At 43.5% G+C, this 13760-nt stretch overlaps 3 protein-coding genes across 3 annotated transcripts; all 3 read left to right on the plus strand.

The window, feature by feature from the left end:
• Nucleotides 1–188: 188 nt before the first annotated feature.
• On the plus strand, nucleotides 189–6145 carry LOC131290459 (N-terminal kinase-like protein). The gene is given in 15 exon segments (XM_058319608.1): nucleotides 189–826; nucleotides 987–1301; nucleotides 1395–1630; nucleotides 1710–1788; nucleotides 1859–2080; nucleotides 2187–2342; nucleotides 2435–2699; nucleotides 2762–2926; nucleotides 3409–3554; nucleotides 3714–3848; nucleotides 3929–4001; nucleotides 4004–4131; nucleotides 4133–4301; nucleotides 4369–4473; nucleotides 5952–6145. Coding segments are annotated over 15 exon segments (2718 nt in total). The 5' UTR covers nucleotides 189–448; the 3' UTR covers nucleotides 6098–6145.
• A 943-nt stretch (nucleotides 6146–7088) lies between these two features.
• Nucleotides 7089–9127, plus strand: LOC131290563 (26S proteasome non-ATPase regulatory subunit 10-like). Its single transcript, XM_058319721.1, has 4 exons — nucleotides 7089–7098; nucleotides 7165–7311; nucleotides 8220–8455; nucleotides 8539–9127. The coding sequence occupies exons 1-4, from the start codon at nucleotides 7089–7091 to the stop codon at nucleotides 9118–9120; spliced, it is 975 nt and encodes a 324-aa protein (XP_058175704.1). The 3' UTR covers nucleotides 9121–9127.
• A 2101-nt stretch (nucleotides 9128–11228) lies between these two features.
• Nucleotides 11229–12084, plus strand: LOC131290958 (26S proteasome non-ATPase regulatory subunit 10-like). Its single transcript, XM_058320150.1, has 2 exons — nucleotides 11229–11412; nucleotides 11496–12084. Exons 1-2 carry the CDS (start codon nucleotides 11308–11310, stop codon nucleotides 12075–12077), a joined length of 687 nt encoding a protein of 228 aa, XP_058176133.1. The 5' UTR covers nucleotides 11229–11307; the 3' UTR covers nucleotides 12078–12084.
• Nucleotides 12085–13760: the final 1676 nt, after the last annotated feature.

Below are 13760 nucleotides of genomic sequence, written 5' to 3' on the forward strand. Positions count from 1 at the left end.
ATTTTACTGCACTCCTCTAGTGTCTTTTCAGTGCAATAGTGACATTCTAACACAAAAAGAATAAATTTATAATGAAAAATCGGTGAAGAATCAAACTACGCATGTAAACAAGCGCTTTCCCATTAGTAATCTGTCAAATGAAGTTCAGAAAATTTTCATATTCACCGCAACCAGAAAGCTGTGAAAACACAAAACACTAGCCATATTTTTGTGAATCAGTAAACCTACACCGTCTGTATTTGTTTTATATTGTTAAGTATCGCTTCTGTTCGGCATAAGAAAGACGGTTACCAGCAATTGGACCTTTTGAACTCAGCATACACGGAACCAGAACGTTGCTCTGCTTTCCGTAGCCGTGCTGCTGCTGCTGTTTGCTACTGCTGGAGCTTAAAGAGCACAGGCCAACAATCCTGTGCCATCTGTGAGTGCACGCGTGCCTGCGTTCACTATGTGGTCATTTTTCTTGCGCGATTCGTCGAAGGACTTCCCGTATGAAATTGGTGATCCAGTGCAACAGTTCGACACCAAAAGCATCTGGAGTCTGCACCGTGGCAAGCGAAAAAATACCAATGATGAGGTGTCAGTTTTCACGTATGACATCAAAAGTGGTACGGACATTAAGTTCGAGCTAGCGAAGGCCGCAGTGAAGCGATTGAAAACACTACGCCACCCGAGCATCCTACAGTTTCTGGACAGCCTGGAAACGGACAAGGTTTTGTACGTGGCAACCGAACCAGTCGAACCGTTGGGTACACACATCAATAAGTTGGCGACCAGTGGTCCCCAGCGGGATTTGTATTTGGCTTGGGGTATCTTTCAAATCACGGTAAGTGGCTACCTTTCGGTTGCTTAGTTTGGCGTTTGGCAACAGCTGCTGCAAGATTTCCTTTGCTAATAGGAGCATGGGATAGCCAAAAGGAGTTTCAACTATATTATTTCTTCTTTGGGTATTGGCTTTTATTGAATATTCCGGTCCTTCGTTACAGCGGGCACTATCATTCCTCAACAACGATGGAAATTTACGCCATAACAACGTATCCGTTTGGTCGGTGTTTGTTAACTCCTCTGGCGAGTGGAAGCTAGGCGGCTTGGAGTATGTGTCGTCAACGGAGGTGCCGGCAGCTCCGCCAATCAAAATTCCGCCGTCGCTTGAAATATACGATCCGCCGGAGAAAAGCGATTCGAATAAGTTGAAATCGGCAACCAAGTGCTCCAGCGATATGTGGGGCCTTGGTTGCCTTGTCTGGGAGGCCTTCAATGGGCCACTCAAAACGAGGGGAAACCTTAAGAACATCGAGGGTGTAAGTGTCTGCCAGCAAATATCCTGTTGCAGGGTTGCTGAGTTTGCTGAACTAATCAGTTGCTTTTTATTTTACGTTTTCCACCCTTTCCAGATACCAAAATCATTAGCTCCGTTATACTGCGAATTGGTCGGAGCAGCTCCAGCCAGTCGGCCGAATCCGGCCGACGTCATAACCAAGTGTCGTAAACCTGGTGGATTTTTCAAAAATGATTTGGTTGATTCATTGCTATTTCTAGAGGAAATTCAAATCAAGGATAAGGCGGAAAAGACCCGATTTTTCAGCGCCTTAACAGGACAGTTAGATAATTTTCCAGACACTGTCTGCAGGTATGCCAAGTTCTTTGCCCGATGGCCAGTGAGCTACTCGTTTAGAATATTCCAATTCTCATCCACCTATTTGTTTCAGGCATAAAATTTTACCACAATTAATAACGGCCTACGAGTACGGAGACGCTGGATCGGCTGTGCTTGCTCCAATGTTTAAGGTAATTCAATCATGTGAATAAGGGACGATGGAACGAGAATTTTATTTATTTCTCTTCCTACGTTGAATAGTTGGGGCGCCTACTAGATGAAGTCGAATATCAGAAGCGGATCGTGCCGTGCGTTGTGAAGCTGTTTGCATCGACGGATCGTGTAACACGTTCGCGTTTATTACAACAGCTTGATCTGTTCATTTCGCACCTGCAACCGAATGTAGTGAACGATCAGATATTTCCGCAAATAGCGCACGGTTTTCTTGATACCAATCCGACGATAAGGGAACAAACAGTTAAAGTAAGTACCTACCGCGGTTTAAACCTCATTTAAAAGGCTACCGAAAAAGGCATTGTTATCACCCACACTTCACATTGACTAATGCGTTGGTTTGAATCAATTTCAGTCCATCATTCACCTAGCACCAAAGCTAAACTACAACAATTTGAACGTCGAAGTGCTGCGCCACTTTGCGCGCTTGCAATCTCGTGATGACCAAGGTGGAATCCGGACAAATACGACCGTTTGTTTGGGCAAAATTGCGCCACATCTGCATCCGCAGGTAAGCACCGACGTAGTTAGTTGACTAAATCATCATACGTACGTTGCTCGGTGTGCATTAACAGTTCTGGCCTAACACATTTCTATTTCCAGGTTCGACAGCGCGTGCTAGTGTCGGCGTTCATTAGAGCAATGCGGGATCCATTTCCACCATCGAGGGTAGCCGGCATATTGGCCCTCGCTGCGACACAGCAGTATTTTCTGCTGAACGAAGTCGCCGTTCGTATACTACCCGCGTTGTGTCCGCTAACGATGGACCCGGAAAAGTCGGTGCGCGATCCCGCCTTCAAGACGATTCGCGGTTTTCTTGGCAAGCTCGAAAAAGTATCGGAAGACCCTAGCCTACGGGAGAGTATGGGTAGGTTTACATGCCACATACAATAGTTATTAGATATTTCAAACTGCTGGTAATCATTTCAGAGGCCGACGTGCATACAGCGACACCGTCTTTAGGAAATGCCGCCGCCACTTGGGCTGGCTGGGCTGTGACGGCCGTAACCGCCAAGTTCTACCGAAGCCAAAGCGACACCGCACGACCGAGGCCGCCACTAACGGGTAAAACATTGAGTAAACCTGCTTCTTTGGGTATGTAGAAAACTGTTTGCTCAAACCAGAACTCTTCTTATCCATTGTCCGCATTTAGGTTATAATTTCCGCAACACTTCCGTTAACGGTCCGCTCATGGACAGAATGTTACCATACAAAATGAATCAATCCGTAGCTGTTGTCCAACATTTCGTTTGAAAAACTAGAACTATGATGAAAAAACATACACGAAATCCCCATAGTTAAATGTTATTGAACATTCTGCTTGATCTAACTCTTTGAATTTCTTAAAAATTATTCACTTATAGAAGATACGGATCAGTAGTAGTCTTCCGAATACAGCAAACCTATGGGTATAATTTCTGGAATTGGCATAGTTATGATCAGAATATCGTGTTTAAGTTCGAGACCTATTTTTTGTTGCATCCTGCCGACCTTTTTGCGTTTTTCCCTTCCCTCTGCTTCGTAACATTGTTGGCATCGTTTTGCTTACTCTTGGCATGGTTTTTCCTCCACTACAGAGCAACCGTCTAGCAGTAGCATTTCAACTACAACCAGCAGCGTCACGTCGATGACATCGCTCGAACATGAGAGCGCCGATACGTCGGCTTCCGCCAGCGATTACGGGCCGGACAACTGGGACCAGGAAAATTGGGGCGACATGGACGTGAGTGTAAAGGGTTTAATTACAGGGCTTTGGGGGGGGGGGGGGGGGGGGGGGGGGGGGGGGTGGGGATTTACAACCTATCGGCACACCCATAAAGCATGCTGAAGCTTGCCTGTTTTCTATGCGTTAGCTCATTTGTGCCTTTTTTCCGTTTTGCAGACATCGCAAGATCCGAGCAGTCCGATAGCCGGTACGACTCCACTACTCAATACTAACCTGAATATGGTTGGAAGTGTGAGCGACATTCGTGACGGCTGGGACAATGAAGACTGGGGAAGTCTAGAGGAAGACCCGGTAAGTAACCCCGTCAATATGTGCTATCTGAAAAAAAGAGCAATTGCCACTAACATAGATGTTATTTTATTCCTATTTAGAACGAAACTGCGTTAAACGAGAAAGACGAGGATGAACTCAATCAAGCACAGCAAAACCAAGCGCATACAATGAGTGCATCCCCTTGATCAGCGCCGGTACGGTCCGTCTTCCACCGTCACGAGCGCCAGCAATATCGCCCGCTCGGGGAGGGAGCAGCAGCAGCAACAGTACGACCAACAACACGATGAACTCGTCGCTCACAGGAAAGCACGGTGAAGGCCAGCAGCAACAACAGCAGTAGCAGCAACAGTACCTGCACCAGCACCTATATCAGCAACAGCAACAACAACACCAACAACAATCTAATGAACCACACCACTAGCAGTCCCAGTAAGATGATCGCGCTTAAGAACATGAACAATCTACTCAACAGTAGCGCGGCTACCACGACGACTGCCAGCAGCAGCAGCAGCAGTAGCAGCAGTCACAGCAACAGCAGCAGCAACAACACCACCGCTAACAAATACCGCTACCAGCTGGACTAATTGCGGTGCTGCAGTGGACGGCTGGGGCGAAGGTGATTTCGAGCCCCTGGAAGAACCCAGCACACTCTTAGTTAAAAGCAACCAGTTTACAGCTTTATTTTTATTTATTAATGGATGGTCATGGTGGTTATATCGAACTTGTTTTGTTTTGGTTTGGTTTCTTGAGACAAAACCATCGCAATCTTCACCCTTCGCTTCACTAGTCTGGATGCTGTGTGAAGTTCGATGGAGAGTCTATGGAAAGGAAATTATTTTGAGGGTACATGGGACTGTGATAACTTCTTTATATAGGGTGTTTTAAGCATAAACGTGCTCTTCTCCTTCTCTTCTGACTGTGTTACTTTGCTTTGGTAGGGCATATGAATCCGGTATCCTGGGCATTTCATCTTTAAAAGAGCAATATCGGAAACTATACATATGCAATTAGGCCCCTAACTAACTCATGCAAAGCTGTAAAACCACTTTCTCCCCTAACGTTGAATTCTTTTAAAGAATTAAAATTAAAATTTTCATTCTGTTCGATGCATTTGTCTATATCACAATTTGTTTATTCGATATGGGTTCTTGTTTTCGGATTTTTGGTAAACGGTGTAATCACTCAGTTTACTCATTTAGAATTTGTCGTTATATAACCAAACTTTCCTCAGCCATATAATGATCGGTCTAATGGTTTGCATTGTATCATTCTTTTCCTTTCATCCTATGCTGTTCCGATTCGGTTTCGTATCTTATTCTCATTCTCTACTACTTCTCAAATCGCCCACGTCAATACATGCACACTCACACGCATTACACCAAACACGCATAAAAACCCAAAATAGACGATATCGTTCACAGCTTGCACCGGAGAAATCATTTCCACAATCGAAGGAAGGGCTACTGAGCTTTTTCCGCAACACAACCCTTTGCCTTTCGCCAGTCGCCAGTGCCAGTCGCCTAAAACATCATCTCTCCATCATCATCATCATCATCATCCTCTTCACAAACCATCCGAACCTTCGAAAAGTATAGTACCAGTAGGGAACCGGTTGTGTGCACCCGCATGAGCGTCACAGATAGTATAATGGCCTGCTTTTTTAAATTTTTTCAACCACCAACTATAAGTTTACGAACTGGTTGCACATGTGTTTATTCGCTTTTTTTGTAGCTTTATGCCTTTCTTTTCTATGAATCCTGTATTTACCGACCACCATGAACTCACTGATCGCAGTTGAACGCGTTTTATATTATCCACCGACCTTACATTTCTAGACTTTTTCCAATACTGGAAATCGATGGAACGAAACCCTAGTCCGGTATCATTTTCGTTTGTACCACTTATTTCTAGTTTGATTTCTCGAAGGTTACTCCGTTGGCGTGGACTTAGGCATCTTGAGTTGACTTATTTTTCCATCCGTTCCATCCAACACCCGCATGAGTTAGATTTCTTTAATTCTCTTTTTCGTATGAATTGGGTGCTTTATCCACATTTGGTTGTTCATTCGTTTAACATTATTTGATTGGAATGTTCTTATTTATCGTTAATTAATATATTAATATCTTGTAGGTAACATTAAAATGGACGAAGCTCGAAGAAAACGAGAGGAGAAAAAGATGCAGCGCCAGCGGGAGCTGGAGGCTAGGCGTGCTGCCCGAGCTGGTGCCGGCGGAGGTCCCCTGAAGTTAGGTGCCAAAAAGATTTAATATCCCCAACCCAGAAGGCATCCCCCGAAGCAACGGCGCGAAGGTCGGGTACGTAGTATGGCTTGAATTTATCAGTATAGCGGAGGCACAGCGGTTATTGCAATGTTTGTTGCGGTGTAACAGTTGCAGTTAAGTTCGATTAAAGTTCGAGGATGGTGCGCCGTCGTTATGACCACAACAGCTTGGAGTTCAATTTGAATGTGAAACCCAAAAATGCGTCAAAATGTTGTCACGCCATAATGTTATTCTCGTACGCTTCTACGTATAATCTAGGGTTAAAGGAAACAGTTGAATATTTTTCATTTGATAATAACCGGAATCTTAATTCTTAAATCGCAATTTGACTTTTTGATAGTACGGTACCTTACGTTACATTTTACTCAGTATTTAATCCGACTTCGATGCATGCCATTTGAGCCTTTGCTCGAGTTACCACCATCAGTTAACTTGAATGTATCGTGTCGGCTGTTTTGACGAAAAGACCGAAGATGGTTTTTAGAACGATTTGATGGGCACGATAATAACATAAATGCTTTTCGTAGATGACCATGATAAACTAACGCTTCCGAGATACTGATAAATAAAGAAATTGAATAAATGCTTGAATGCAGGAGAAGATCCTTCCGATGGCACCACGTTGCGGATGATAATGATAACGATAGGCGTTGGAGGAGACTTTGCAATCGTGATAGATAGGCGGCAGAGAATGCAGAGGAAAGAGATAAATATATTCGAAGAAAAACAAATCGATGTGTAAAATTAGATTTCCTACGGACAGGATTCGTCGCTAGTGAAACACATTTTTGACAAGCTGAAGCGAAAGGATAAAAGCAGAGGGCCAGTAAAAGTGGGAAATAGCAGCAAGGGTACAAGAAATGGAGGGAAAAGAAATAATTATAAACATGCAACAAAGGACAGATTATCAGATTTAGAAGGAATAGAAGGTGAAAGATATAGCGGATGACATAAACGATGAGGAAAACTTATGATAATGATGATGAGTAAATAGCTTTAATAGAAAATATACGAATTTATAATATTCTTGGCCGTTCAATCGCGTTCTGTAGGTCTATTTGTCATCTGTGATGGCAGTTGTCGTGATCGTGGAGGGGAAATACTTGAAGATAACCTGGTGTCCAACCTGGCACCCACGACGGGTGCTACGGTTTCTCCATTTGTGCGCGTTTATCAGGCGCAGGAGAAAAGAATGAGTGGTACGTCGCTTGGAAGACTCTACTGGTAGAGGTGGTCGTCATTGTAATAATCTAGCGGTTGTAATGGTAGCCATAGCATTATTACTAGCAGTAGACAGCGTACTAATACCCGTGTACGTAACGTAATCTCAGTGAGCGGAAAAGTCGTAGACGTTGAAGAACATTGAGATATCGTCCTCCAACAGGCATGTCGGTTTGCAACTTGTGCAAAAGTTGGTTGGTAGCTTGACGTTTCCTGATCGACCGGTTAGTGTGTTTTCCCACACGTCCCATACACATTCGTTTAGTTTTCATTCGCTGGCACATTCCTTCTTCTCGTTATCTCGCCAACCAACTTTTTTAACCGATGGAATGGAAAGATCTGCACTAGATAGGTAGAGTATCTAACCGAAATGGCGGAGAGATAGAAATGCAAGTGAGGTGAACGAACATAGCTAGACTAAAATTCAAATCTAATAATCACGCACTTTAGACATTTTTAAAACGTAACAGCACACTCGATCACAGTAATCTAACTGACGCTATCAAATGAATTGGCGTAAAGTGGAAGAATAAAATAAAGAAGATTCCCGACTAACGAAAATGATACTTTTCTTATTATTATTTGAACCATTTTCGGTGGGTGATGTACTCTGGCTTTTTCTTTTTGTTTGGGAAAGAAATCAACGGAAACATGTTATAGACATCAACAAATGTTAATATTCATATTGTCATACAATACTGCTGCTTCCAATACTTTCTCACGTTCATTGGCCACTACAGCATAATATTTATTTCTATGTTCCACACCATGTTCACATGTTTCATAATTTCAGTTTGTTTAACGGTTAGTTCAAATTATCCTGAAGCACTAGCTTCAGCTACCTTGGTTGCTGCCCAATGCCATTGACATTTGGTAACACTGACAGCATATCTGGGCAGTGCTGAAGCACAGTTAACTGAAGTGTTCAGTTCGAAAACGAACGCCGTGGATGCTCAAAGTGCGCAATTGAACGGAAAACTTCTTTTTGACCATCGTGCCTCTATAATACGTGTTGCCTACACCAGCAAAACTATGAAAATTTACGAGTTTGTACGTAAACGTCAGGAGGAGATAGACTACATACTGAAAGAAAACTCAAATATAGTTTCCCAGAAAGATGAGGTTAGATTTAAGCAGTAGCCCTGCAACTGCATACTCATCATTGAAGGAAAGTGTTTTAATCCCTCCATTTGCTTGTTTTGCAGAACGACCGGTTTGTGTTGCACTGGGCAGCACTGGCTGGGAAGGAAGAGCTATGCAAATACATCCTTCAGCGCTTCCCGGAACAGCGGGATGCAGAGGATGACACCAATGCGACACCGCTGGTGTTGGCTTCCGTCGGCGGCTTCCTTCCAACTACGGTGCTGATGGTGAAGGCGGGTGCTGACATCAATCACCGCAACCGCGGTGGTCATTCGGCACTGCAGTACGCGTGCTCGAAGGGCAGACTCGACATCGCCAACTATTTACTGAATGAGGGTGCTGATGTCAATATTGTCGACAAGATCGGCGACACGCCATTGCACCGGGCAACGTCGCTTGGCCACAACCACATCGTGGACACACTGCTTCTGCACGGGGCCAATCCAAACAAAGCCAACAAAGAAGGCAACACACCGCTGCATTTGGCATGCGAAGAAAATGAGCAAACGTGTGCGATCTTGCTGTTGAAGCGTGGGGCAAATCGTACCCTTCTTAATGCGTACGAGAAAACTCCACTCGACCTAGCAACCCGGTCGCTTTTGAATTTGATCGCCAGTGAGGTAGATTCTCGCCATGCCGGCTGACATGGAAAGCATTTTAGTTTTGACTGATTGGCAAGGAATTATGGCCAATTGAATTTTTAAAAGTTCCAGTAATTCTTTCTTCCATTCTTTTTCTTGTAATGTTTTGTTTATATTAACGAATTCATAAGAAATATACGTATATCCACCATCGGTTCCTTATGTTTTAATCACTTTGAGGATTTTAATAAAGGATTAAAGGAATGAGGCTTTGTCGATTTATTACGTTTTGGATTCGCTTGAACTCTTTGTGACTATTATTGTCGTTCATTGTACGATACTACGACAGATAATACTTAATCTTAAGTTGCTCGTTTATACATGATTTACTTACTTAGTTGGCACTGCAACCGCTGAGCGGTCTTGGCCTGACGAAGCTCCACCCAAAGCCGCTCACGGTCGCTCACCACGGAGGTCCAATTCCGTATCCCGGCTTTATTGATGGTTTCATCTATACCATTCTTCTACCTCAATTTAGGCCTACCACACCTCCTCTGTCCTTGGGGACAACCTAAAAGGACTTTACGGGCTGGGTCGTCCGGTGCCATTCGCATTACATGACCAGCTCACCGGAGTCTGGCGAGTCTATTTCGCTGTACGACAGTGAGGTCTCCGTACAGCTCGTAGAGCTCGTCATTATATCGGCTCCTCCATTGTCCCTCCTCACATACGGGGCCAAAAATCCTCCTGAGCATCTTCCTCTCGAACACGGCTAAGAGGGCTTCGTCAGATTTGGACAGACTCCATGTCCCGGTGGCGTATGTAAGCACTGGAACTATGTATGTCCGGTATAGTCCCAGCTTCGGCTGTCTTGACAAGTATCATTAGTGGAAGAGATTTTTCAGACTGTAATATGACCGGTTGGCTGCCAGCACCCTAGCATGAATTTCATCTTCAATGTTCAATTGTTGGCAGGGCCGCTGATGGTGTCACCATCATCTTGGTTTTTCCCTCGTTAATCTGCAGTCCGAGGTTATTCGCAGCTTGCCTATACTTTGGTATGCTTCTGCTACATAGGTCTACTTCGGTCTACATAGGAGTGTTCTACCAATAATATCATTATCATCAGCGTATACCAGGATCTGGATTGATTTATAAAAGAAGGTCGCCAAAGTTTCTACCTCCGAGTCTCGGATGTCCCTCTCTAGCGCTAGGTTGAAGAGTATGCAAGCAATCCCATCCCCTTGGCGCAGTTCCTTGGTGGTAGCAAAGGAACTTGAGAGTTTTCCGTCCACCTTCATCTGATAAGTGACGTTGATCATAGTCATTCTTACAAGTCTGATTAATTTAGCCAGGATTCCAAATGAGCTCATGGCTTGATACAGTTTTACCCTGGCTATGCTATCATATGCGGCTTTAAAGTCAATGAAGAGATGGAACGTGTTTTGTAGATACTCTGCCATCTTCTCCAGGACTTGTCGCATGGTGGAGATCTGATCAGTGGTTGATCTCCCTATTAGGAATTCTCTCTGATAGTTTCCTACTATCTCTTCAGCGTATGGGTCAAGTCGTTCTTAAAGAACGGGGTAGAATATTTTGTAGGCGGTATATAACTTATCTTCCTTTTTGTATATGGGGTAGATGATGCCAAGATTCCAGTCACAAGGCATCGATTTGCTATCCCATATCTCAGATATCAGTCGATGAATTTCGTTTTCTAGATTTGCGCCTCCGTTTTTGATCTGTTCGGCTGTTGTTCCGTCCGACTGTGCCAGGCGACTTGTTGTTCTTGAGGGAACGGAAAATCTTTCATGTTTCTTCAATGCTAGGTGGCTGAAGCATGACTTCCCATTCACATGACCCCAAACACATACATGACATGCCCATTTGAGATGCTCCACGTGTGTGTCCTACGATCTAATGCTTGTCAAAAATTTAAAAATATATGATATTGAAACCAAATCATGCGAAATAAATCGCACGCATGAAGGCCGTTGCATTTCCTTTCCATAATTTCAGTTTGTTTAACGGTTAGTTCAAATTATCCTGAAGCAACTACAGTTTCGCCTAGCTACCTTGGTTGCTGCCCAATTCCATTGACATTTGGTAACACTGACAGCATATCTGGGCAGTGATGAAGCACAGTAACTGAAGTGTTCAGTTCGAAAACAAACGCCGTGGATACTCAAAGTGCGCAATTGAACGGAAAACTTCTTTTTGACCATCGTGCCTCTATCATACGTGCTGACCATGACCAGCAAAACTATGGAAATTTATGAGTTTGTACGTAAACGTCAGGAGGAGATAGACTACATACTGACGGAAAACTCAAACATAATTTCCCAGAAAGATGAGGTTAGATTTAAGCAGTAGCCCTGCAACTGCATACTCATCATTGAAGGAAAGTGTTTTAATCCCTCCATTTGCTTGCTTTGCAGAACGACCGGTTTGTGTTGCACTGGGCAGCACTGGCTGGGAAGGAAGAGCTATGCAAATACATCCTTCAGCGCTTCCCGGAACAGCGGGATGCAGAGGATGACACCAATGCGACACCGCTGGTGTTGGCTTCCGTCGGCGGCTTCCTTCCAACTACGGTGCTGATGGTGAAGGCGGGTGCTGACATCAATCACCGCAACCGCGGTGGTCATTCGGCACTGCAGTACGCGTGCTCGAAGGGCAGACTCGACATCGCCAACTATTTACTGAATGAGGGTGCTGATGTCAATATTGTCGACAAGATCGGCGACACGCCATTGCACCGGGCAACGTCGCTTGGCCACAACCACATCGTGGACACACTGCTTCTGCACGGGGCCAATCCAAACAAAGCCAACAAAGAAGGCAACACACCGCTGCATTTGGCATGCGAAGAAAATGAGCAAACGTGTGCGATCTTGCTGTTGAAGCGTGGGGCAAATCGTACCCTTCTTAATGCGTACGAGAAAACTCCACTCGACCTAGCAACCCGGTCGCTTTTGAATTTGATCGCCAGTGAGGTAGATTCTCGCCATGCCGGCTGACATGGAAAGCATTTTAGTTTTGACTGATTGGCAAGGACTGGCCATAATTGATTTTTTTTTATAATTTCCAGTAATTCATTCTTCCATTATTTTCCTTCTAATGCTTTGTTTATATTAACGAATTCATAAGAAATATATGTATATGCATCATCGTTTCCTTATGTTATAATCAATCTACTGTGAGGATTTCAATAAAAGACTAAACGTAAAAGACTGTCGATCTATTATGTTTCGGATTCGAATGAACTCCTCGTGACTACTATTGTCGTTCGTTGTACGATACTACGACAGATAATACTTAAGTTAAGCTCCTTAAATGCAGCTTATATGTATTTCATGAGTTGGATAGGTTAAAAGTCAACAAGCAGGTAATCATCTTTACAGTATTTGATCGTTCTTTATTGAATATCTCAGTTGTGCCCAGGCATGACATGACCGTTGGAAATGATCGATAGCTAGAAAACAATAGCATATTAACTTCTCCTTCTGAGCGATGGCCGCACGCTGTGTGTCCTTCGACATGTTGCTAGGCAGCGCATTGAATTTTTTAACTTATACACTTTTATCCGCTTCTATTGTTCTCGTTGTTTCTTTAATTGATTTCTAAGCATTTGGTAGTAGTTTTATATAGGTCCAGGACATCGAGATGCAAGCAATTTATCACTCCAAACTGCCGACCCCCTTTCGTTTACTGCCTTTTTGTTTTCATTATAAAAATATAACTCGTGTAAATATGTTTCTTTCCGATCTACCCACTCTGCTCATTCGCTAACCCTAGGTTCCTTCTTAATGTAGTCTTACGTTCACCTACTTGCTAGCTGGTATGCTTACATACATGAATGGTATTTGAATGTAGTGTTGGTGTGTGTCCATGTGAAGCAGTATACCATTTTATTACGAAAAAGTTAAGAATAAAATAAAATACCAAAGGGGGAAAATCTGTTGCATATCACGAGACAGATTTACTATCAATTTTCGTTTTCTCACTTCTCGTCTTACTCTGTTTTACACGGGCTTCTTATGCTACACGCTCCTCATGTATCTAGAAGTGTAGATGTATGTATGGTATTTTTTCAAAAAACAAGACGCTTTTCTATCCCCTTGGCGCCTAGGGCAGTTTTGTCCTGCGAAACAGCTCCATTTAGGCATTTCTCCTAAATCAATACTCTTGACAGGGACGCTGTCGGTACGATGCATCGTTGACGTTATTAATTATTATCACTTACAGGCAATGCGTTGGACACATTAAAACGATTGCAGACGAGCAGAGAAAAAGAAAATGCTATCCGACGGGGGGTTGATCCTTGCTTTCTAAAGATGCTTTCTGTTTTGCAACCTACATTGGGCGCCTTCTCAATTAAGTTTGCCTAACTGTCGGTCCAGAAGCCCACGAGTTTAATAGCTTTGAAAATGCTGATCAAGACTAATTTCGAATGTTTTTATTTGTCAAATTGATTAATTTCTTTTCCGATTAAAACCTGTCTGGCAAAGTAGCGAAAAGTATAAAGCTGAAAATATAAAAAGCTTCGATCGGTGCGAAGCTGAAATAAACTTAATAGCTGTAATAATAAACTTAACGCGCTAACATCCACTCGAGCATACCGGACTCTTTCGGACAGATACAGGTAAGGCACATCCGAAATAAAACTTTTGAAATATGAGGCGAATGCTGTGTTCGTTTTC

This window comes from Anopheles ziemanni, chromosome X (assembly GCF_943734765.1).
Source record: "Anopheles ziemanni chromosome X, idAnoZiCoDA_A2_x.2, whole genome shotgun sequence".
Taxonomy (NCBI): domain Eukaryota; kingdom Metazoa; phylum Arthropoda; class Insecta; order Diptera; family Culicidae; genus Anopheles; species Anopheles ziemanni.